The sequence below is a fragment of the Phocoena phocoena genome, chromosome 4 (genome assembly GCF_963924675.1).
Source record: "Phocoena phocoena chromosome 4, mPhoPho1.1, whole genome shotgun sequence".
Taxonomy (NCBI): Eukaryota; Metazoa; Chordata; class Mammalia; order Artiodactyla; family Phocoenidae; genus Phocoena; species Phocoena phocoena.
The window spans coordinates 58,013,532-58,037,067 of NC_089222.1; the positions used below are offsets into that span (position 1 = coordinate 58,013,532).

Consider the following 23,536-nt stretch of genomic DNA (forward strand, 5'->3'; position numbering starts at 1 on the left):
GGATGGGTGGTGGGTAGCCTGAGGAAGTCAAAAGCCTGCAAGCTGACCAGCCAGCTAGCTAGTCCAGAGGCACTGGGCCTGGGAGCTGGAGAGTAATAAAAAAGATGGGCTCTCAGAGCTTCTGGCCATGAGGAGAATGAGTGGCCATGAGTGAGTGCTGGTGGGAAAGAGGCAGGAAGGACACGGTCATGAAAAGATGAGGAACAAAGTCTTCTATTTAGCTATGATTCTCCTACTATAAAGGGCCCACTCCTCAAGGAAAGAGTAAAATTTATATAAACTACCTCATGAAGAGAACTTTTAAATAACAGTAATAATGATAATAAACTAATCCATTAATTTTATACTCTAATAACCAGATTAACATATAGTCTTCCTTAAAACCTTTTGGAAATATACTAAGTACATACATGTTCTCACACTTCTACAGGGAATCAAAATATCTAACAACCAGTCCAGAATGAACCAGTGCCCCAGAATGTATGCCAGCCATAAACACCAGTAAGGCCATCCTGGAGCACGAAGCTGAATAGAATCCCTGAATATACACACAATTATACAAATAACAGGCATCTCTTTCCTCCTCTGCAAAGTTCCACACTGGATTCTAGTACTTTTTCAAGCAACGAGAGTGACTAGTGATGAAAATTTAAAAGGAAAATCTGAGGTCTGTCTCATGTATGTTGGCTTTTTGTCTGAAGCTTAAAATAAAAATGGCATAAGAGCTTCTTTCTCCATTTTCAGCACTCTATGTGTCCTCCTCTCTGTCCCCAAGTCCTAAAAGCCAGCAACTCCCCCACTCCCACACCCGTGCAATCCAAAGCTCCCTTCTCCGTGGCTACTTGGTTGCCTGTGTTTCCAGAATCCTTGAGCATTGCCTCCTTCCCATATTTCTCACATATCTCTCCAACCAGCCAGCACCCCTAGCAATTTCTCACTTCTTTTCTGCCTTCTCTGCCAGACATTATTTCAAATCCAACCCTCCACTCATAAGCTTTCTACACTATTCACTGCCTTGACATTCTGTCCTTTAGAAATTCTTTGGAGAAGAACAGCAATTTTGGGATGTTCTGATGTCCATGTCATAAAGGTGTAGCTCCCCACACCATTTCTTTTTTTATTTTTTTGAATTTTATTTATCTTTTTATACAACAGGTTCTTATTAGCCATCAGTTTTATACACATCATTGTGTACATGTCAATCCCAATCGCCCAATTCATCCCACCACCACCCCCACCCCGCCACTTTCCCCGCTTGGTGTCCATACGTTTGTTCTCTACAGCTGTGTCTCTATTTCTGCCCTGCAAACCAGTTCATCTGTACCATTTTTCTAGGTTCCACATACATGCGTTAATACACGATATTTGTTTTTCTCTTTCTGACTTACTTCACTCTGTATGACAGACTCTAGATCCATCCACGTCTCAACAAATGACCCAATTTTGTTCCTTTTTACGACTCAGTAGTATTCCATTGTATATATGCACCACATCTTCTTTATCCATTCATCTGTCGATGGGCATTTAGGTTGCTTCCATGACCTGGCTATTGTAAACAGTGCTGCAATGAACACTGGGGTGCATGTGTCTTTTTGAATTATGGTTTTCTCTGGGTATATGCCCAGTACTGGGATTGCTGGATCATATGGTAATTCTATTTTTAGTTTTTTAAGGAACCTCCATACTGTTCTCCATAGTGGCTGTATCAATTTACATTCCCACCAACAGTGCAAGAGGGTTCCCTTTTCTCCACACCCTCTCAGCATTTGTTGTTTGTAGATTTTCTGATGATGCCCATTCTAACTGGTGTGAGGTGATAACTCATTGTAGTTTTTTGTTTTTTTTTTTTGCGGTACGCGGGCCTCTCACTGTTGTGGCCTCTCCCGCTGCAGAGCACAGTCTCCGGACGCGCAGGCTCAGCGACCATGGCTCACAGGCCCAGCCGCTCCGCGGCATGTGGGATCCTCCTGGACGGGGGCACAAACCCGTGTCCCCTGCATCGGCAGGCGTACTCTCAACCACTGCGCCACCAGGGAAGCCCCTCATTGTAGTTTTGATTTGCATTTCTCTAATAATTAGTGATGTTGAGCAGCTTTTCATGTGCTTCTTGGCCATCTGTGGGTCTTTGGAGAAATGTCTATTTAGGTCTTCTGCCCATTTTTGGATTGGGCTTTTTTTTTTTTTAATATTGAGCTGCATGAGCTGCTTATATATTTTGGAGATTAATCCTTTGTCCATTGATTCATTTGCAAATATTTTCTCCCATTCTGAGGGTTGTCTTTTCGTCTTGTTTATGGTTTCCTTTGCTGTGCCAAAGCTTTGAAGTTTCACTAGGTCCCATTTGTTTATTTTTGTTTTTATTTCCATTACTCTAGGAGATGGATCAAAAAATATCTTGCTGTGATTTATGTCAAAGAGTATTCTTCCTATGTTTTCCTCTAAGAGTTTTATAGTGTCCGGTCTTACATTTAGGTCTCTAATCCATTTTGAGTTTATTTTTGTGTATGGTGTTAGGGAGTGATCTAATTTCACTCTTTTACATGTAGCTGTCCAGTTTTCCCAGCACCACTTATTGAAGAGACTGTCTCTTCTCCATTGTATATCATTGCTTCCTTTGTCATAGATTAGCTGACCATAGGCGCGTTCCCCACACCATTTTTAAATGGGAACATTTATTAAATACTTCATGTCAGTCATTCTCCTGGATAATCTACTTATGTCATCTCATTTAACCGTAACAATGTAGTTACACATTATTTCCACTTTGCAAGGAACTGAGAATTAGAAAGGCTGAGGAAGTTGTAGAGATCACACAGCTAGTAAGCCATGAAATCTCGTTTTGAACTAGGAGACAGTTTGACTCCAATTTGTTTATTTCTTTCCATAGGTTACTGCTCGAAAATTTTAAAAAATACTAATAAAACTATCCAAACTTATGGAGTCTGGCCTTGATTTGACTGACATTTTTGTAAGCTCACTCGAATGTTTACAGTACAGGAAAAGAAGTCTGGGTCACCACTGGACATCTCCACATTTCTTATAAATCTCAAGTCAACAGAGCCCTAAGCAACCCTAAGCCTGAGAAAAATGTTAACCAGGATAAACTCTGTCTATTATTACTGAGGGGAAATAAGATATTAAGTTGATAGATTCCTCATATATGTTGCCATTTATTTGAATTAATGCTCCATTAGGTATTCAGAGAGTACAGAAAGATCAATGATGATCAGCTGGCGGTTGGCAAAGGAAAGAAACCCAAAGCATTATTTTAAGGGCTGAAGGGATTGCTTTCTTTCTTCAGACTTAGAGAAAAGGCAAAAGTATTGACAGCTAGATATGGGTCCCAAGGAAAGAAGGGAGACTTGTTTCTGCTCAGGGTTGGTGTGTGGTGTGTGTGTGTGTGTGTGTGTGTGTGTGTGTGTGTGTGTGTGCACGTGTGTGTTGGAAGGCAATAGTCACATGCTGGGATCCAACTGCACTCAGGCGGGTTTGGAGGACCCCTCTCGGCCTCTCTGCCTTAGGAAGGCCTGAGCAGCGACTTACTCTTTAGGGGTGTGTTGATTAACTGTGGACTTCAAGTAAAACTGTATTATGTTCAACCTCAGAAACATTTACCAAAAAATCAGGGACCATGACCTCCTGGACAAAAGGAAAACTGTCACAGCACTGAAAGCAGGAGAGGACCGGGCCATTCTCCTGGGACTGGCCATGATGGTGTGCTCCATCATGATGTACTTTCTGCTGGGAATCACACTCCTGCGCTCATACATGCAGAGGTAAAGCCATTGGGTGCTTGGGACTGTCTTTTGTCTCCCTTCTCCCTCCTCCCACACAGCTTATCAATCTTGAGGTCCTCTTCCTTACCTTCTTTCCTAAAAAGAACTTTGAGCAGTGGCTGGCACATACTATTTGTCAATAATGTTATCTAACAATGATAAAAATAGTTATATGTATAAACTGCTTACTATGTGCCAGGGACTTGCCATACATTACTTTTTTAATTCCCATAACTATTCTACAAGTATGAATATACTCATAAAAATGGCAAAACTGAGGCTCAAGATAGATATAATTTGCCCAGTGTCATACAGCTTTAGTGTTCGGCAGAGACAAGATTCAAAACCACATCCTGTTAATTCCAGAATCCCTATTCTTGCCTCTTCACACGTCTGTCCATTCTCCACCTGCATTCCTTTCCACCACACCCCACTCTTCCATCACCCCAAATATTAGTGGTTCTCAACTGCACGTTTCAACTTCCTAAGAAACTTTTAAGAATACTGACATCCAGGCCCCACCACAATCATTCCACAGGGTCAGATTTAGTAGGTCTGGAGTGGGACCCATTCACCAGTATCTTTTAAATTTCCCCAGGTGATTCTAATAGGTTGAAAAACACTACTATGCACTAACTTTTTAAATTAAAGATTTTGAACCCTTCTTATTTAAATATTTGCCCTAGGTTTACTGAATAGATAGAGAGGCAATTGAATACTGAGTTGTCAAGTGTTCCTCCTGAGTAAGCCACATGATAAATCTCCACAGCATCTCTAGCTAACTGTTGTCCATAAATTGGACACTTTGAGCACAGGAAAGCCCAGCATTGCTATAACTAATGGGGAGGGTCTCAGAGTGCTTCAGCTTAAAGAAACGAGGCCCTTTCAAATGAAAACTTGAGGTTTCAATCCAAAAGAGAATCAAACCATTTTGTGGCATTCATTTCCCCACCTAAATTAATACTTTCGTTTTAGAAGGAAAATCTAGTTGAAACACAGTAATCTGCTAAAATTAAGGCATCATCTTTCCCATTTGTGGCTGCTCTGCTTTGTTTCTCTGATGCCTTCAGCTGTGCTGCTTCACAGTGAAAGCTCTGATGCCTCAGGCCCCAAGAGTTCACTGACTCCAAAACCGCTTTCAGATCCTCACATCTGCTTAGAACCATCTAAGACTTTTTTCCTCCTTGTATAAGCAAAATCTGACCACCCATGTCCCAGGAAAATAAAAATTGCCACACCAGAGGGGGTCAGAGCTAGTATCCTGGCTCTGGTATGAAACTGGACATGGTGCCCTGTCAACACATGTCCAGCAAAAAGAAGGGCTATTAATCTGCAAAGAATGTTTTCTGATCACTCTGGTAATCAGCTTATATCCAGAAGCAAAACATTGATTCTGGGTGTGTTACTTCCTAATTACAAATATTACCTTGACCATAAAATTATAAATGTTTTAGAATGAAAAGCTGACCAATGGGCAGCTGGAGGGTTTGTTTGTTTGTTTTATCTTTCTAATTGAGAGGTCCCAGGGCACTGATAAGAACCCATTAATCTGCATATAACAAGAGCCTCTTTTCCACTGTTTGTGGGGAAGAAGGGCAGCACCATGGAATGAGCCCGGGCAGTAGAGAAATAAAGGATTGGATGGAATCACAATTTCCATCACTTATTAGCTGTGTGTCCTTGCATGTATTTGATTTCTCTGACTGTCAATTCACTCAGCTTTAAAAGGAATTAATACCTAACCTATAGGGTTATTGGGAGAACAAAGAAGACAATGTATGTAAAGCACCAGTTAGGGTGAAGGGGGATGCAATAAGTGATTGCTCTTGGTATAATCAAAAGGTGGAGTTATCTTTTCTCCCTTATTAGAAAGACCTTAAAGAAATATATCACTGTCCTTTCATCTGTCACATTGGACCTCAAGCCCCTCCACCCTTTCACCATCTCTCCTCCCCTTCTCCCTTACCCCTTCACTGCCTACAAACTGGGCAGACATTGCGAGGTGAGGACCAAGGCATGGCAGGAAGCAGCTTAAAATGCAGAAATGCAGGGTGAGTACAGGTTGTGATGTAAAAAGATGCTGCTTTATGCTTACCAGTGAATTTGATAAGGAAAAATATCTAACTTAAATCAAGCACTGGAAAAGATGACACTATATCTGATGGAAATCATTGGCAAAGTTCTCAGATGCCAGGCAAAGTTTGTCTGTGTTTATATTATAGTTAGCCTAAAGCTGCTCTATTTAAAAACATACACATTAACAAATAGGTTGTATTATAGATCTTGAAGATTCTTCAGGTCAAGGAGCTGACAAACGTTCCCCTCTGATTACACCTTCTTTGCCCTTGGCATTTGGGCCTGTGCTTATTCTCCTCCTCTCTGTGTAGTGTGTGGACCGAGGAGGCTCAGTGCACCTTGCTGAATGCATCCATCACGGAAACATTTAACTGCTCCTTCAGCTGTGGTCCGGACTGCTGGAAACTCTCTCAGTACCCCTGTCTCCAGGTGTACGTTAACCTGACTTCTTCTGGAGAGAAGCTCCTTCTCTACCACACGGAAGAGACAATGAAAATCAATCATGAGGTAGGAGCTGGGCGCACACTGCATCTCGTTCACCCCCACACAGCTCCGCACCATTCCATCTCTCTATCAAGTTCCCCTGTGCCAGCACTTCAAAGGAAAATGCCACTAGGAAGCAGGCCCTTCCTCATCCAGTCACAGAACTCACTACACTACTTGACTCTCTTACTTGGGAAACATTTATTTTCTGTGCAAGTGGTGGTCAAATCACTCCCCATTTTGGAACAGTGAAGATTTAGCCTTTATTTTCATTCAGAAGGGTAAACATTATATCCTTACTGATACACAAATAGACTTAGTCTTTCAAAGCAAGTGTGCAGTTTAGTCACAGTTGTACAAGCCAAAAAGCAAAATATTTGTCATATACCTGGGAACCACGGGGTAAAACTATATTTTGCTTTTCCACGGCCATTGTCACCTCATTCTGTGGTCTTGGAGATGTAACTTAAGCTCTCTGAGCCTCAGTATTCTTTTCTCTAAAAATGTAATAGCAATGACCATCTTGCAAGGTCATTCACTGTGAGGATTAGAACAGAGTATGGAGAGTGCCGAGCAGAGCACAGGTGAGACCTTCAACCCATGGTCACAGTATGTGGGCCTGTGCACATTTCTTCACATGTGTTATGTTCATAGAGGCTGAATTTTCCAGCACAAACACATTCAAGTCCACATGCTGGATGCTCAATATGTATTGTATTAAAGCTGCACATAAAATTTGCATTTAAAAGGTCTGGGATGACTAGTAACGAGTCAGCAGAACCAACCTGCCATTATCAATTTTAAGTTAAATACATTGTGTTTTGGATTTATGGTAGCAATTTAGATGGCCAGAGTACTTTCATATGCCAAGACAACCTGATAACATTCTCCAACAGGACAATTGGCTCTCGTCACCAGGATACAATTCTCACAACTCCAGCCTTTCTTGTAAAAACTTTTCATTACAATTATCAGCACTTAAATGATACAGATTATATGTATTGAAAAAAATTCAGTAGCTGCAAAGCTTGATACTAGAACATAGGATTCGTTTTGTGATATATTAACAAAAAGTAAGTAAACCCACCTTGCATTTTGGTTACAGTAACTTAAAAGAATTCTTGCAAATATCTCTGAGGACACAATGTCTGCTCTGATTTCCTTTTGTTTGTGGTACCCACAAACAATACCAGTCCTAATCCTATTCTACAAATATACATAGCTTAGTTATCCCACAAAGTATACATTTTTCAAGATCCCTCAAGTCAAGTTTTTAAATCAAAACTGACCTGTAATGATGAATGTCTGTAAAACTCTCAAATCTCCAAGGAATTGGAAATTGGCCAAAATTGAATAGGCATCAAAAAGTGGGACACATTTCCATTTTCTCGTTTTGACACTTTATCACTACAGTATGAATGCAGTATGAATGAATGCAGTATGTAAGCTATAAACGCTATGAATGCAGTACGTAAGCTATAAATCGGGAGTGAACCTACCATGGAAAATCTCAGTTAAAATTTTAGGACCAGTATTCTGTCTGCTGTCAGTATGATACTAGGTCATTGTTTGGTTTATTTACCTTGTTTTTAACTGTAAAACATGCAAGAAATGAAAAAGTACAGCTCAAGCACTTGTTATAGAGATTCCCCCACATAACCACCATGAAAGCAAAGAAATAAAACATATCCTGCACTTGCAGGAAATCAGAACCTTGCAGTTCTGGTGACTAATGTTATTAAGTACATTTTCATTTATTTATTGGCATTTTGAATATCCTTTTTTTTAATAATGTCTGTTCAAGTCCCTTGTTTTCTATTGAATTGATTCTATTGGATGGTTTCTTCTTAGTATTCATTGTAGGAATTCTTTAAATCTAGATATGAACCTTCCTTGATTGTTGCGTTGCAAATACCTTCTCCTGAAATGAAAGGTGGTCTTTTCACTCTCTTAATGATGTATTTGAATGAAAGAAGTCTCTAATTCCAGTGCAACCAAACCTTGTCAATATTTTTCTCTTTTCTCTTTTTTCTTTTTCCTTTCTTCCTCTTCTTCTTCCTTTCTTTTTGTTTTCTTTTCTTTTTTCAAACGTTTGGTTGTCCTGCTGTCTGTTTAAAAAGTCTTCACCTACCCTGAGATCATAAAGTCATTCTCCCAAACTATCTTCTAGAAATGTTATTGTTTCTCCTTTCACATTTAGAGAACAATCTGCCTGGAATTGATTTTTATGCAAGAGTCAAGTTTCTAGGTTTCTTTTTTATTCATATGGACAATCATTTGTCCAAGTCCATTTATGAAAAGACCACCCTTTCTTCACTGGATTATTTTTATGATCCCATTTTCCCCTCTATTTTCTTGGAAGTTATGTGTTCTGTCACTATTCTTTTAGTGTTTAACTAGTGATTACAACTTGCAATCTTGACTAATCAAGGATACTAAAACATTTTAACTCCATTTATTCTCTTCTCAAGTTATATATTATCATCATTTTTATTCGATATATACTTTAAGCCCATGAAGATATTATTATTGTTTTTGTATATAGTAGCTGTCTATTTAGATGTGTCCACATCATCTTCCATTTTCTTATTCTTCATTCCTTCCTTTATCCTTGGTCTGGGATCATTTTTTCCTACTTCCTGAAGAACATTCTTTAATTATTTAGTGCAATATCTGCTCTAAAGAAATCTCTAAGCATTCATTTATCTGAAAATATTTTCTTTTCATTTTCATTCTCAAAGTATATATTCACTGAGTATATAATTCTAAGTTGGCTGTTATTTTATTTCTGTACATTGAAAGCATTCCATTGTCTTCTGGTGAGCATTACTACTATTTGGAAATCAGCTCTCAGTCTAATTGCTACTTCTTTGAAGGTAATTTTGGTCTACTTTAAAGATTATTTTCTTTGGTTTTTCTACAGTTGAACTACTATGTGCCAAAGTAAACATTTATTTCTATTTAGCCTGCTTAGTGTTCCCAGGGCCTCTCTCCCTCTTCCTTGATGTTCTTTGTCAATTTTAGAAGGTTCTCAGTCATTATCTCATCAAATATTATCTCTGCTCTCATTCTTTCCCTCTTCTCCTTTTTGAATTCCTACAGACTGTATGTTAGGTATTCTCATTGTATCCCCTGTGTGTCTTCCTGTCTCTTTTGTATTTAATATTTTCCCTCCTTTTGTCTCTCTGTGCTTCATTATAGATATTGACCTACCTTCTGATTCACAGTTCTTTCCTCAGCTCTGACTAATCTCTTAAACCCATCCATTGAGCTCTTAATTTCTCTTATTGTATTTTTCATTTCTAGAATATCCATTTGGATCTTATTTATAATTTCTAGTTTTCTGCAGTATTCTAATTATTCTCTTTTAAATTCTTCAACATAAAAGTAAAATTGTAGTTATTTTAAAGTTTATTTTGATGACTACAATATCTGAAGCCCCTATGTGCCTGTTTTATTTTTTTTTAATTGTTTTCATGTTGCATTGTAATGTCTGGTTATTTTTTATTAGTTGTCAAACACCATATCTGCAAAATTATTTATAAAAACAATTTTAAGCCTAGGTTGATATCATGATGTCATCTTTTCCAAAAATTATTTCCATTTGCTTCTGCAAGGCCCCTAGGTGCCATTCATGATCACCTTATTCTGACTACATAAATTGAGATATTCAAGTTTGAACTTAAGTCCCTTTGAGGATCTATCTTCTTCAGGTTGACCATTACTCCTAGGATGCAGCCCTTAACAGTTCCAGCCCAAAGTGAATAGGGTGTCATCAGAGCCCCCACTTGATAGGTTGTTAATGATAATTCCTGCCCTTAGCTCTTCAAGGCTGTCAAAAATTCCATCCAACCTTCTAGGATCTCAGCCCCCTTCTAGAATCAACAGACACTTCCAGGGGAAAGAAAACACCAAACAGCTGGATCACCTTCCTGGCCCAGTAGTTCTTCACTCGCTGGTTAGCTGTCCTCTGCCTTTAATCAGAAGTAAATACGTGGAAAATACAGTTATCGCCATGTCAAAAGGTCACTAAACCATGATCTTAATGTAGCATGAGAAATATACAGGATATTCCTGGGGAGAAAAATTAAAATATTCTCTATCTTGACCTCTCCTTCTTATTACTATTCCCCAAGCTCACCAAAAATAGTAGTCTTTCCCATAGTTACCAACGAATGGGCATGGTTTTACTGAGATACATAAGGCACTACTGACAATGTTTGATTTGGGACAACAGGAGGCAAAGGTATATCAGTCAAGCTGTCTGCTTCTTTGTAGAAAGATATCCAAAAGGATTTTATTTTTAAATTTTCACACTCTCTCATATAGTCTTTTTCTTTGGCTTTTAAACTCAGTGACCAACCTCTTGTCCATATTACAACTGAAGCTGCTTAAGCTGATAAGCTGGCATGCTCTTGTGGAGCAACTGGCTGACCAGCGGTCTCTAGGAGCTGCAAGCAGGCTCAAGAGCCCCTGCCTCTTCTGGCTACAAGGCTGTCACAGGAATCATAAACTGTGGCTGCGTATTAATTCACTATGGTTGTTAAATTTCTCAATGCTGATCTCCTTTGAGAGTTTAAAACCTTGTTTACCCACCAGGGATCCCCAAAACATGCCCATCTGATTTAAAAGAGTATTAAAAATGAATCTTTGTGCAAAACCAGAAAGTATATCCATTTTTGGTATGTAGTGTACTACCACATATGTGGTATTTTATATATCGCTGTCATGAGGAAGACAGCTATTTTGGATGGAGAGTAAATTATATAAATTAACCAATTATTTATAACTCCAGACTCAGCATCACCCCTCATTTTGTCACCTTTCTGAAGCCTTCTGAGTTCTGCACATCCAGAGAATATACACACCTGGACTAGAATTTCTCAGCCTCAAGGCTATTAACATTTGGGGTGGAATATTCCTTTGTCGTCTGTGAGGGTAGGGTGGAGACTTGTTCTGTACATTGTAGGATCTTTAGCAGCATCCCTGGCCTTTACCCACTAGATGACTAGCAACATCCTCCCTCCAAGTGTGACAACTAAAAATGTCTCCAGGGCTTCCCTGGTAGCGCGGTGGCTGGGAGTCCGCCTGCCGATGCAGGGGACGCGGGTTCGTGCCCCGGTCCGGGAGGATCCAGCATGCCGCGGAGTGGCTGGGCCCATGAGCCGTGACCGCTGAGCCTGCGCATCCGGAGTCTGTGCTCTGCAGCGGGAGGGGCCGCAGCAGTGAGAGGCCCGCGTACCGCAAAAAAAAAAAAGTCTTCAGACTGGCAAAACCACTGCTCCAGATTTTATTTAGCTTTTAGCTTGAATGCTGGGAGATTCTACAATTTTAATCAAAGCTTGTAAACACTGAATTCCTCTGCACAGCATTTGGTAGGGTAAGGATAAAAGGGAAGAAAATAAAGTGAAGTTGAGAATCTAAATGGGAAAAAAAGAGGTGCCCACATTTATTAAGTATCTACTATATACTATGTGCCCAGCACTATGCCAAGAACTTTATAAAAATCATCTCATTTAATCCTGACTAAAACCCTACTCCTAAAGTAGTAATAGCCAAATTTTATCAAGAGCTTAAAATGTGCCAGGCACTGTATAATACTAAATATTTTACATGAACTCATTTGTTTAATTACAGCATCAATCTCACATATTAGGTACCACTGTTATCTCCACTTCACAATAATGAAGCTGAGCTCAGAAAATGAAATAATTTTCCCAAAGTCACACATTCACTAATTAGGTCTGAATTAAAATCTAAGTCTCTTTACCTAAACATGCTCTCTCTTAAAAAGCAAAACATTAGCTCATCCTCTTGAGAGGGTAAAGATAAGAGCTTTAAAAAAAACTCTAAATTCTAAGAAATATTTATCCTTCTGATGGTATATCTTAGTGAATAGGTGAGAATCCATGCCATTTCATCATACTCCAAGAGGTGATTAGGATCAAGTAAAAGGCCAGGAACAAGGACTAGAACTATCCGTGATCCACAGGAACAGTCAAGGTTGTATATTCAACACCAGTTTACACAGGATGCATATTAGATAGAAGTGCACCCTGAAAAGATGGGAAAAAACATGCCCAGAAATTTGACATATGACATCCCCATAATCAGCACCTTAAATTTACGGATATTTAAATTAGAAATTTCTTGAAACTGCCTATGGACCATGGATTCAGAAATGCTTCTGTGATTGACAAAGTTTAGTCACTGCTCACCAAAACTGAATTATGGCACAGTTAAGGGCATCTTTGTGCAGAAATGAAGGGAAGAATGTGTCCCAAAACAGCTTGCACTGAGCATCAAGAAGAAAAGCATGGAAAATGAACCTACTCCTTTCCATTGCTGAGAAAGAGGATCATGGTGAAGGGCAAGGTCAAATTAGATATCTGACTTACTCAGGGGCTAACTGGATACATCATGGACCTGAGGGCTCCATGGCTTAAGCTATTGTGGATATTAACTAATCCTGCAGCTCCACATGGCTTCTATTTCATTAGTGGATTTCCTAGGTCTTTTAAGCTTCTCCTCTACTCCACATCAAGCAGTAATGCCACAACAAATGTGAAAGCTCTGGAAAACACAGAAAAGGAAAACTTCTCTGGAGGAATCTGTGTCTCGATACTGCAGGAAACTATGGTACATAGCACAGTGTGAATGCTGTTTTCCTCTCCTCTACCAAACATTTCAAACAGTCCCACTTGCCAAAATCAAGCAGATACTAGGAGTGCAAACTAAAATTGTCTAAATGTTGTGGGATTCGCCTTTTTAAAAGTGATGGTAAGAAGCAGGAAGTCTCAAACAAGAATGAAAATAACATCCCAGTTTACTCTCTCACCTCCTCTGTCCATCACTAATGTTCAAAGAACTCAAAAGTTTAGAGTACTCCAAGACTGCCAGCTGGGGATCTCTACATCCTTTGAATATAGGGATCATGTCTCCTTCTCCAGCACAGAACACAAAGCCTGGCATGTCATACATGCTTAATAAACATGTACACAACACTGTTTGTGGACACTGAAGAAGTCCCATCTGACTTTAGAATCAAGATATTTATGCTTCAATGAGCAGTGTTTTTGTTTTTATCTTGTAGGCATTGTGGACTAGGATGCCCTGGATACCACAGAGTTCTCACAAATTTGTGGCCCACCTCTGTGAAGTGTAGAGCCTTTACTAAGGGCCTTTTCAGCCTCATTGCTGGTCCCACTTCATCATTCCCACCACCCTTGTCCTGTTTCTCTCTAATGATCTGTTTTAAATTGTTTATGTTTTTCATGCCTATACCCAGCATGCAACTTGGTACTTTAGAGACACTCAAAACATATTGATTAGATTTCATCAAACTTAACCCCTCTCTGAAATAAGACACTACCCTTTTAATAAAAGAACAAATGAAGAACAAACCCTTCCCCTGAGGTGATCCTGAGAATTAATAGTTCCCTTCCTACCATCATAAAGAAAAGGAGGCTGACCAGTGAGGTTATCCAGCCAAATATACCCTTCCTACTGCCCCCACTCCTTCCCCAGCTTTTATTTTTAGGGTGAAGGCCTGTCACTTTTTGCTTCACACATGCCTAGTGAAGCATGGCTGAGCAAAAGCCCAACAGGTACTTTCTCAAAACTTCTGTCCATCACGAGAATAAAAATGACTCTATTGATGTGAAAGATTCTGGAAGGGAGGCTAAGAAAACTTTCAGTTGCTTTCCAAAGAACTGGAGAGAAGATGCAATTGCTAAATCTTTGTGGTAAGGGAAAGGACAGTCAGGAGAAGGTGACAGGATCCAGGTTTCCTCAGCTGGGGAGACGAAGGGTCACGTTGTGGGGCCATCTCTGTATTTTCGATACTAAAGAGAATTAAGGGAGTTGGGAAAGCACAAAGGTTTATTAACAAAATTCAGGATTAAGAAGAGAGATGTGAGGGCTTCCCTGGTGGCGCAGTGGTTGGGAGTCCGCCTGCCAATGCAGGGGACACGGGTTTGAGCCCTGGTCTGGGAAGATCCCACATGCCGCGGAACAACTAAGCCCATGCGCCACAACTGCTGAGCCTGCGTTCTGGAGCCCACGAGCCACAGCCCCTGAAGCGCATGCCTGGAGCCTGTGCTCTGCAGCAAGAGAAGCCACCGCAGTGAGAAGCCTGCACACCACAATGAAGAGTAGCCCCCTCTCTTTGCAACTAGAGAAAGCCCGCTTGCAGCAACGAAGACCCAGCACAGCCAAAAATTAATTAATTAAAAATAAAAAATTAAAATTAAAAAAAAGAGAGAAGAGAGATGAGGGTCTAAATCTTCCCCTGAATGGCTGCCTCAGAGTTTTGCTAGGTTTCTATATCCATATGTTAGGCACAAAAGAAAGAAGGACCTATAGCCATGGTAATATAAATATATATAAACAAATTTTGAGTGGCATTTAAGTGTCTTGTGTATATAAAATTATTATTCATATGTTCCTTTGTGTTATATATCATGCAGTCTAAAAGTTAAATCTTTCCTAGCCCATACCTCCCACCAAGAAAAGAATGATCTAAAAACACAAGGATTTTTACCTTTTCAATCTACATTACATTTTTCCAACTAAGTGTTGATCACTTACTAAAGTTTTCATTTGTTGAAATGCACTCTCCAAACATGTGATAAAATCATAAGATCACTAAATCTTTACCCCAGATTCATACCAGTCTCAGAAACATACACATGGCTATAGTTTGAAACAAAAACTTAGAATCCTAATGTAGGATTCAGCATAATGTCAAATCTCTTTGGACACAAAAACAAGGAACGCGTGACAAGAGCCATCAAACAGGACTGTTCCTGTGAAAACCACATAACTAGTAATTTTACCCTCCTTAAAGTTTTCTTACTTTAGTATGTGGCACTTGTTTAAAGACTTTAGATCGTATGGACAAATGTGATATTCCAATAAAAAATATGTTAAAGAAAATTTATTGATGCTTTATGCATATTCATAATTTAATCCTCACACACCCTGCCAGGAAGGCTCTATTAACCCTACTGTATACAAAAGTTGATTCTGAGGAGCCAAGTAACTTGCTTATAGAAACACAGTAACCAGACCTCTTGAAGACACGTCAGGGGCTTGTGATACTACCTTATATATTCATTAGCACAAAAGAAGGACCCATCAATAATAGAAGTAAATGAATGATTGACATATTATGATAGAATTTTCAAGGATAATAATAGTCTAGTGGGAGCCAGTTTATGTGTGTTGAAAGGTGGTGGGTGGCAATGTTAGAAAAAGCTAAAAACACAAGGGCAGAGAAATCTTTTCTATACCAGTAACGTGGAGTTGCATTTCTAAGTGCCTGGCCCTGAGGACCCACACCCTATCATGTACGGGACACACCTCATCTGGCCAGTCCAAACGTGTGCATTTGAGACCCTGATGACTAGAAGCTTTAATAAAGCAGCTCCTTTATTACAACCTTGCTAGATGGTCTCAAAAGTAATGTATATCGCATTGTATTTGGAAGAATCTTATATAGTGACAAACTTATTGTCACTGGCTGATAAATGTTTCTCCAAAAAAAATTTAAAAGCCAAATCAATTCACAACAGCATAAGAAAAGGAAAAACTCCATTTTTAATGGAATTCCATTTTTATTGAGACCATTTCAATAACTTAGTACTGTTAGCCACTAAAACTACTACTATAAACTCTCTTGGCACCAAAATGTAAAGAACCCTGATGCATGCATACGCTAAATTGGCTCTTTTTTAATTCAACCACAAATGACTTGTCTTTAAATTTTTTTACTGTTTTTTGAATCAAAGCATTAAAAAAAATTGTAGACATGATCTAACAGTGCTGAAGAAGGAAAAATATAAAGGTAACCCCTTACTGCTTTAAACTCTTTCAATCCAGCATCCAGCCAGTAGAAAATGTATCATGGCAGTCATAGACCGATTTTCATACTAAGTTATAACTCACTGAGAAATTCTGCTTTCTTGGAGATACTTTCAGACCCTTAATGTTGTGCTAGTACCAGCTCTCTGCACTAACCACATTTATGAGTGTACTCACATTTATTCTTAGCTGATTAAATATGAGGTTGCCAACCAGCCCTTGTATGAGAATATTAAGCCTTGTTTATGATAAATATCAGCATGCTCATCCTCCATTCTTAACTAATTGAAGAATCTTCCTGCTGTTTATAAACAAATAATCCAGTGATTACAGCACAGTGAAAAAAAGCAAGTGCCAGTATGCCCACTAATAAAGTCAGGGGAAAGAGTCATTCAAACATACTCCATTAGCAAAACTCATTCCATTTCTTTTATATTTTCTTCCTGTGAAATATACAAATCTAAATTGGTTCTGGAATCCAAGGTCTTACCCCTAAGCTCCCATCAGTATAGCTCAAAGTTCACCAACAGCCCACCTCATCTGTATCTCTACATACAGTTGCATGAGTTGTGTACTGTACAATCCTAGGGGTACCAGTGACATTGTAAAACTCATAGATGTCAATATTTAAATCACAACTTATAAACTGGTAGTAGCAGTAAAATATGTGGGGTTTTTTTCATAAAATCAGTGTATTATCACAATTTTTCAACAGAGAATAACAGTGTTTTGATGAGGGGGCATAGTTTTCTAATTCACATTAAAACACGAGATTAGCAGTGATCTTGTCACAAACCATTTTAATTCAGGTAAATCAATTAATCATTTGATAATGTATATAACAAAGGATAGGAATTTTTTTTCTGTTGGAAGGCACCTTACCATAAAGAGGGCAAAGACTTAACCAAGGGCCCACACATCTCCCAAAGAAGTTACTTAAATCACTTTTTTCCTCACTTTTTAAAAAGTTAAATGCATTGTTATATCAGTTTTGTCACTGTTCACATACAGACCGAGGAAGAGGTTCACAGAGATTTCATCTCCTCAAAGACTGATCTATAAATTAGGAAAATATATGCAAAAACATATCCAATAAGTAATAAAAAGAAAAACTACAAAGTTCTTTAATTCCATCTGTATCCAGAGAAGAGGGAGGGAGAAGAGAAGGAGAAAGGAGAACAGGAAGAGAGAATAGAGGGGAAAGTATCATAGAGAGGTGAGGGCTGGCAGGCAGGGCAGGGCAGGGAAGGAAAAGAGAGATACAAAGAAAGAAATCAGAGGATGTAAATGTGTAGGAAAAAAAAGGAGAGGCATATAGAAGAGATATAGCAAGAAAGATAGCAGGTGAAAAAATCAAAGAAAAGTTATTGTAAATTCTCAGATGAGTGCTGGTTTAAGAGTAAACTGAATTGATTCTGCTTTATGTTTCCTTGCTTTATGGAAAAGTTACCTTGTCAACATTAACTGGGCATGAACCATTTATCACAGCTCTTTATTCAATATCTCTACACTTTCTGAGATTCTTTTTCAGCAGCTCACCAGGGGTACAGCTGTCTTCTTGACTAGTAGCAAGGTGACCAAGGTGATTTGGCTGAAAAAAATGAAGCCAAGCTGAAAAGATAAGAGTTCCCTGAGATAACTGACAGCTGTGGACAGATACAAGACAGAAAGGTCGACACTCTGGTTCCATGGAAAAGTATGTTCAGTGGAGAATAATGAACACTCACCACGCTTAGCTGTGGCAAAAGGAATCCACTGGAGTTATCCAATTGTTTTTTGGAGTCACCCAATTTTAATCAATATTTAAGCTATATGAGTGAGCTATCAAAGTACATCTTGGCCAGATACCTAAAAACATTGTTTTAATCAGTGTGTGAGTTCTTAGGGTTTCTAGAGGCACTAGTTTGAATATGAAAAGAAAAACCATCATGGTTATTTCACAGATCATTAAGTTGGCCTCAGTACTCCTCCTAGTACCACACACGCACACATACACACACACACAGAGTATCTTCTGGTGACAGTTTATCTCATTTTCCACAGTGCTCCTATATACCTAAGTGTGGAAAAAATTTTGAAGAATCCATGTCCCTGGTGAATGTTGTCATGGAAAACTTCAGGAAGTACCAACACTTCTCCTGCTATTCTGACCCGGAAGGAAACCAGAAGAGTGTCATCCTAACCAAACTCTACAGTTCCAACGTGCTGTTCCATTCACTCTTTTGGCCAACGTGTATGATGGCTGGGGGCGTGGCTATCGTTGCCATGGTGAAACTCACACAGTACCTCTCCCTGCTCTGTGAGAGGATTCAACAGATCAATAGATAAAAGCAAAGTGGATGAGATCATTTTCTTTAAAGCTCAAATACTGTTTTCTTTCATTCTTCACCAAAGAACCTTAAGTTTGTAATGTGCAGTCTGTTATGAGTTCCTTAATATATTCTTATATGTAGAGCAATAATGCAAAAGCTGTTCTATATGCAAACATGATGTCTTTATTATTCAGGAGAAGAAATAACTGTTTTTTGTTGGTTGGGTTTTTTTCATAATCTTGGTTCAAAGCTGGAACTAGTACTTCCTTCTCTCCTTCCACCAAAATCAGGCTCAGTTATTCATTTACCAAGCTTCATGGAGGTATATAGACAATATCAGTGTGATAAGGTCTGTGCTCAGAGTGGTCAGATTTCTTGAAGATATTTCTGCAATATTTTTCATCATTCATTGTTTACTAAAGCTGCAGCCAAAAATATTTTTTTTCCTTACTCTATACTGAGCCCTGTAGCAAGTGAAGGTACCAGATTTCCTTTAGGACTTTAGGCATTTTCCTTGTATTTCTACCATATCACTGTAAAGAAGGGGGGAAACCCAGCCAGTTATTTTTCTTTTATTACTTTATACTCATAACTTTAGATTTTTTAACTGATTTCCAAAAAATAAGCTGTTTTCCTTAACCAATTCTATAATCTCTTCCTGTGCTTTGAATAGAAAGTGAACAGAGCCCTTTTCCATGTAAGACCCTGCTATTGTGTGAGGAAATAACACTTACAAGGAGTTTCATTACCTGTGAACTGACAATGTTGAATAGATGCTCCATTACAATCTGGGAAAGTCTATGTTACTAAGATATTTGTGTTAAGATCTTTATTCCATTTCAATTGAACTGTTAGATGGTAAAATTAAGATCCTACTTGCTGGTCAAGACTGGTGGACTGATTTCAATGGGTAAATCTACCGTGGCAAATTAACATATTGGAATATTGCTTTTGGGAATTTATGTTTAAATTAATGAGTATGTAGTCTCTCTTTCTGACACATATTCCCTGATGGGATTTTAAAGCTATATGCACAGAATATTTGTCTCCTCTACATGTTTTACTTTTCTATTTACAGTTCCCTTTTTTGTTGTTAGATTTTATACACACTTTTTTTTCCTGACACACACTTGAACTGAATAACAGATTTAAAGGAAGCCTTTGTTCACATTGACATTCACTTCTTGTGTTTGGAGGTGGGGGTGGGGGTGAGGGAATGAGGAATTGGTTTTAAACAAAAACATTCCGTCTCTTATTTAACATCAATATCAGAAGAAGAAGACAAACATCTATCTTTCTCATCTATTTAAGTACCTTTTTCTAATGTAGTATCAAGGTATTGCAGAATTTTACAAATCATATTTGTGGAACGAATGGTGAAATTAATCTGATGATGTAGAAAGTATTCTGCAATATTGTAATACATAGTTTGACTTTTCATAAACAAATAAATCCATAGGGTATAATCAGGACTTCAAATGTGTAATTAAAACTTTAAAAAAATCCATTATATCAGCAAGATTTGAATACCTCTTGCACTCTAAGCTGGCAAGCCCATGGCAGGCCAAAAACCTATGATTCACTATTTTTAAGCCTATTTAAAGAGATTATAAAGAAAGTTCCCTTTTTAACACCCAAACACATACACACAATATTATGAATACCTGGAAAATATGATGGAAAGCTCAATTCTTACTCCACCTTAAAAACATAATTCTGAAGATGATAGAGAAATCTTTGTGACTACAGAGCTAAAAATTTACAACCTTTAGGGGGCTTCCCTGGTGGCGCAGTGGTTGGGAGTCCGCCTGCCGATGCAGGGGACGCGGGTTCGTGCCCCGGTCCGGGAGGATCCCGCGTGCCGCGGAGCGGCTGGGCCCGTGAGTCATGGCCGCTGGGCCTGCGCGTCCGGAGCCTGTGCTCCGCAACGGGAGAGGCCACAGCAGTGAGAGGCCCGCGTACCGCAAAAAAAAAAAAAAAAAAAAAAAAAAATTTACAACCTTTAATGTTCCTTGGGCTTCCTTCAAGTGATCCAAGGGTGAAACATATGCAAGTATTATTATATGAGTTACTTTTTATTTTTCTCTGGATTTTTAATTAAAGATTTCCTATCAGATAAGATTGTAGAAATCTCAAAATAATGACACCAAAAAGAAGTTAACTAGTGCCTTCTTGAATTCCAATAAAGCAACAGCCCCTTAAAGTAATTTAAATGTATATGCAATTAAATACTCATCATTAAAGGAGAAAGAACTGGGGCTAGTAATAATGTTTTAAATGCTTTGCATGTGTTAACTAACTTAATGTTTATAACAACCCTATTAGAGGGAGCACTATTATTATCCTATCCTACAGATGAGAATGTTGAAGCTCAGAGATGTTAAGTAGCTTCCCCAAGGTTACACAAACACTAAGATGACACAGAGCTGAGAAAGTACCCAGCTTGCAGCTTTCCCATTGTGGTAACCATTTACACGGCTTTGGGGTCTTTCAGATAACACTAATGAGGTCTGGAAGGGAAGCAGGACTGAGCAGACAATTTTTAAGCTGAATCTGTTCCACCCTTTCACATTTGCAGGAACTATAAGGAATAATACAAAGTATACCACTGACTTCTCTCTTAAGAATGAATTTGTAATCTACTGGAAGGGTTGAGATAATATATACGAAAAAATAGAGAACAGCTAGGTCTTTAATCCACATCAATGCGGATAATATCTAAAGAGGGTTGGTATGAGGCTTAACTGGGAGGTATTAAGTAAAATGCCTAGCACTGTATATAGCATATAATAGATGCCTACCAAGTGGTAATTATTACTATTAATAGCAAAATGTATAAGTCATATTAATAGTATTAGTATAACCACTAGTAGTATATGGTCTCTTGGAGCTAGAATAGCTTAAAACATCGTTTTGCCCAAAACTCACACCAATGCATAAATCCCTTCTAATCCTTAGCAGGGATCATCTAGCCATAGGGACAGTTACTACTTGAATCCTACCAGAAGTGAGACAGGTTACCAGTTAATAAAACAATGCTAAAAATTTTCCTGATAACAATTTGAAATCTGCCTCCCTATATCTACTCACTAAATCCACACAAAACCAGATCAATACTCTTGTCACTAACTTATTCTATTAGTGTTATTTTATTTAAAAATGGAGGGAGGGTAGGGAAAGAGCAAATTCCATTTGTTTAGAGTATAAGACCATAGAAAATAACTCATTCATCCAGAATTATGACATAAATGAAAATTTATAAAGGTAGCATAAATGACATCAACTTTAAAAGGTTAATAATATAATCGTTAGAACCTAAACATTCATGAATTAATTAAATTGATAAGTTAGCTAAACCCTTTAATGCCCATGTGAATTTTATACCTCTCAAGTATGATTTGGCCTTTTATACCTCTCAAGTATGATTTGGCCTTCTGGCAAGTAACACTATCTGAAATTTTACATTATGTCCTTATTCAACTTTATGACAACAAACTAAGCTGTCTAAGTAACCAGATTACTTAGGAGCATAGATGTTTTCCTAACAAAATGTTGCTACAATTGTGCCATGGGTTCATCTTGGCTAAGGTACCATTCTCCAGTGCAATGCCAAGGAACTGGAAGGAAATGTCATTCTGTGCATTCTTGTAGTGACTTTATGAGCAAATGTTTCATTTAGGTAGGAAGAGAAGTTGTTCTCTCAAACAATATAATCACTTAATTAGGGCTTCCAGACCTGTTCTTCAGCCAAGTTCTTCTAAAACAAATTTAATCCCCAAGCCCTTGCAAACTGTAATATGACTTGTTACCAACATAGTATGAGATCAGGCTATGGAGAAAGCTTCAAGGCTCTCTCCCCAATCCCACTACCTATTAGCACAATTAGCAGTACCATAAGTTTTCGTAGGTAGAAGTCACAATATCTCTTCATAAAAATCTCTCCTCCCCCTCCTCGGTGTCTCTCTCTCTCTCTCTCCACCCCCCTTTCTCTTAGCTCTATTTCTTCTCCTGTTTAAACTCCATACACCAGCAAAGATGATCCCCAGCCATTACATGTTCACGAAATCCCTTGTGTCTATAATCAAAACAGGAGAAAAACCCAGCATTCATATCAGTCCTCAAAACTGCCAGTTCTCTTTGTATCACCTGCACACTACTGGGCCCATCCCCGTAATGACTGACAGCAGGGCACATTATCTGCAGGCCCACCAGGTGGGGGTCAAATAATTCCCCAGATGTAAACACATGTGTGTGAAATAAGAGAGGAAGGGGTGCTTGGCAAGCAAAAACAACAGATGCCCACTACAGGCAACTTGGACAAACTCATACCAGATTCTTCTGCCAACGCAGCTTTTGGTTGGAGAAAAAGTGCCACACATATAGGAAGGAAAAACTAGTGTTACTGAGAGAATAAAGGAGTAAAAAGAGCTGGCGCTCAAATTTTACCTTGCAATTTTTCTACGAATCCTCTAATCATCTCATAAAATTTTTTTAATTCTGGTTTTCACTCAATGAGAGATGCAGGAATATTTTGATTTCAGTCAGAGAGGTTCCCTTAGGGTCAACTGACACCATGCTAAGAGGAAAGAATTGACAGGAAACAGAAACAAGTTTAAAAGAAGAGAGGGTAGTGATAATATATGGGGAAAGGAGATTTGGAATTAGAAAATCTAATTTAAGCAACTATTGCTATTCATCAGTTACTAGAGAATTTCTCTGTGTTTTTCTTAAGGGCCTTCTCCTTCGAGGTTAATAAATACCTATTTAGACTAGCACAGATTCTGTTGTCCCATTTATTGCTTGTTTTGGAGTAAATTCATTTAAGGAGCATGTGAAGAGATGAATGGGTAGGTTCTCCCTACCCTTTAGGTTTTTCACACATCATAACATTTAAGAAAACGGTTCCTTCTTAGACCATGCAGTGAGAGAGCTGGTCACAGAGACAGCAACAGGAAGCATCACTCACCATCTGAAATACTACGGTGACTTCAACATCTAGACATCCATATAATACCCTCAACTTAG

The 23,536-nt window shown here is 38.6% G+C and overlaps 1 protein-coding gene across 1 annotated transcript in view; it reads left to right on the forward strand.

The window, feature by feature from the left end:
* KCNMB2 (potassium calcium-activated channel subfamily M regulatory beta subunit 2) overlaps positions 1–19,321 on the forward strand; it is a 30,899-nt gene extending 11,578 nt beyond the window's left edge. The window contains exons 2-4 of the mRNA XM_065876503.1: positions 3,606–3,776; positions 6,164–6,359; positions 18,243–19,321. Coding sequence (XP_065732575.1) covers positions 3,606–3,776; positions 6,164–6,359; positions 18,243–18,527 — 652 coding nt within the window. The 3' untranslated portion in view covers positions 18,528–19,321. The remainder of the gene's footprint in view (positions 1–3,605; positions 3,777–6,163; positions 6,360–18,242) is intronic.
* Positions 19,322–23,536: the final 4,215 nt, after the last annotated feature.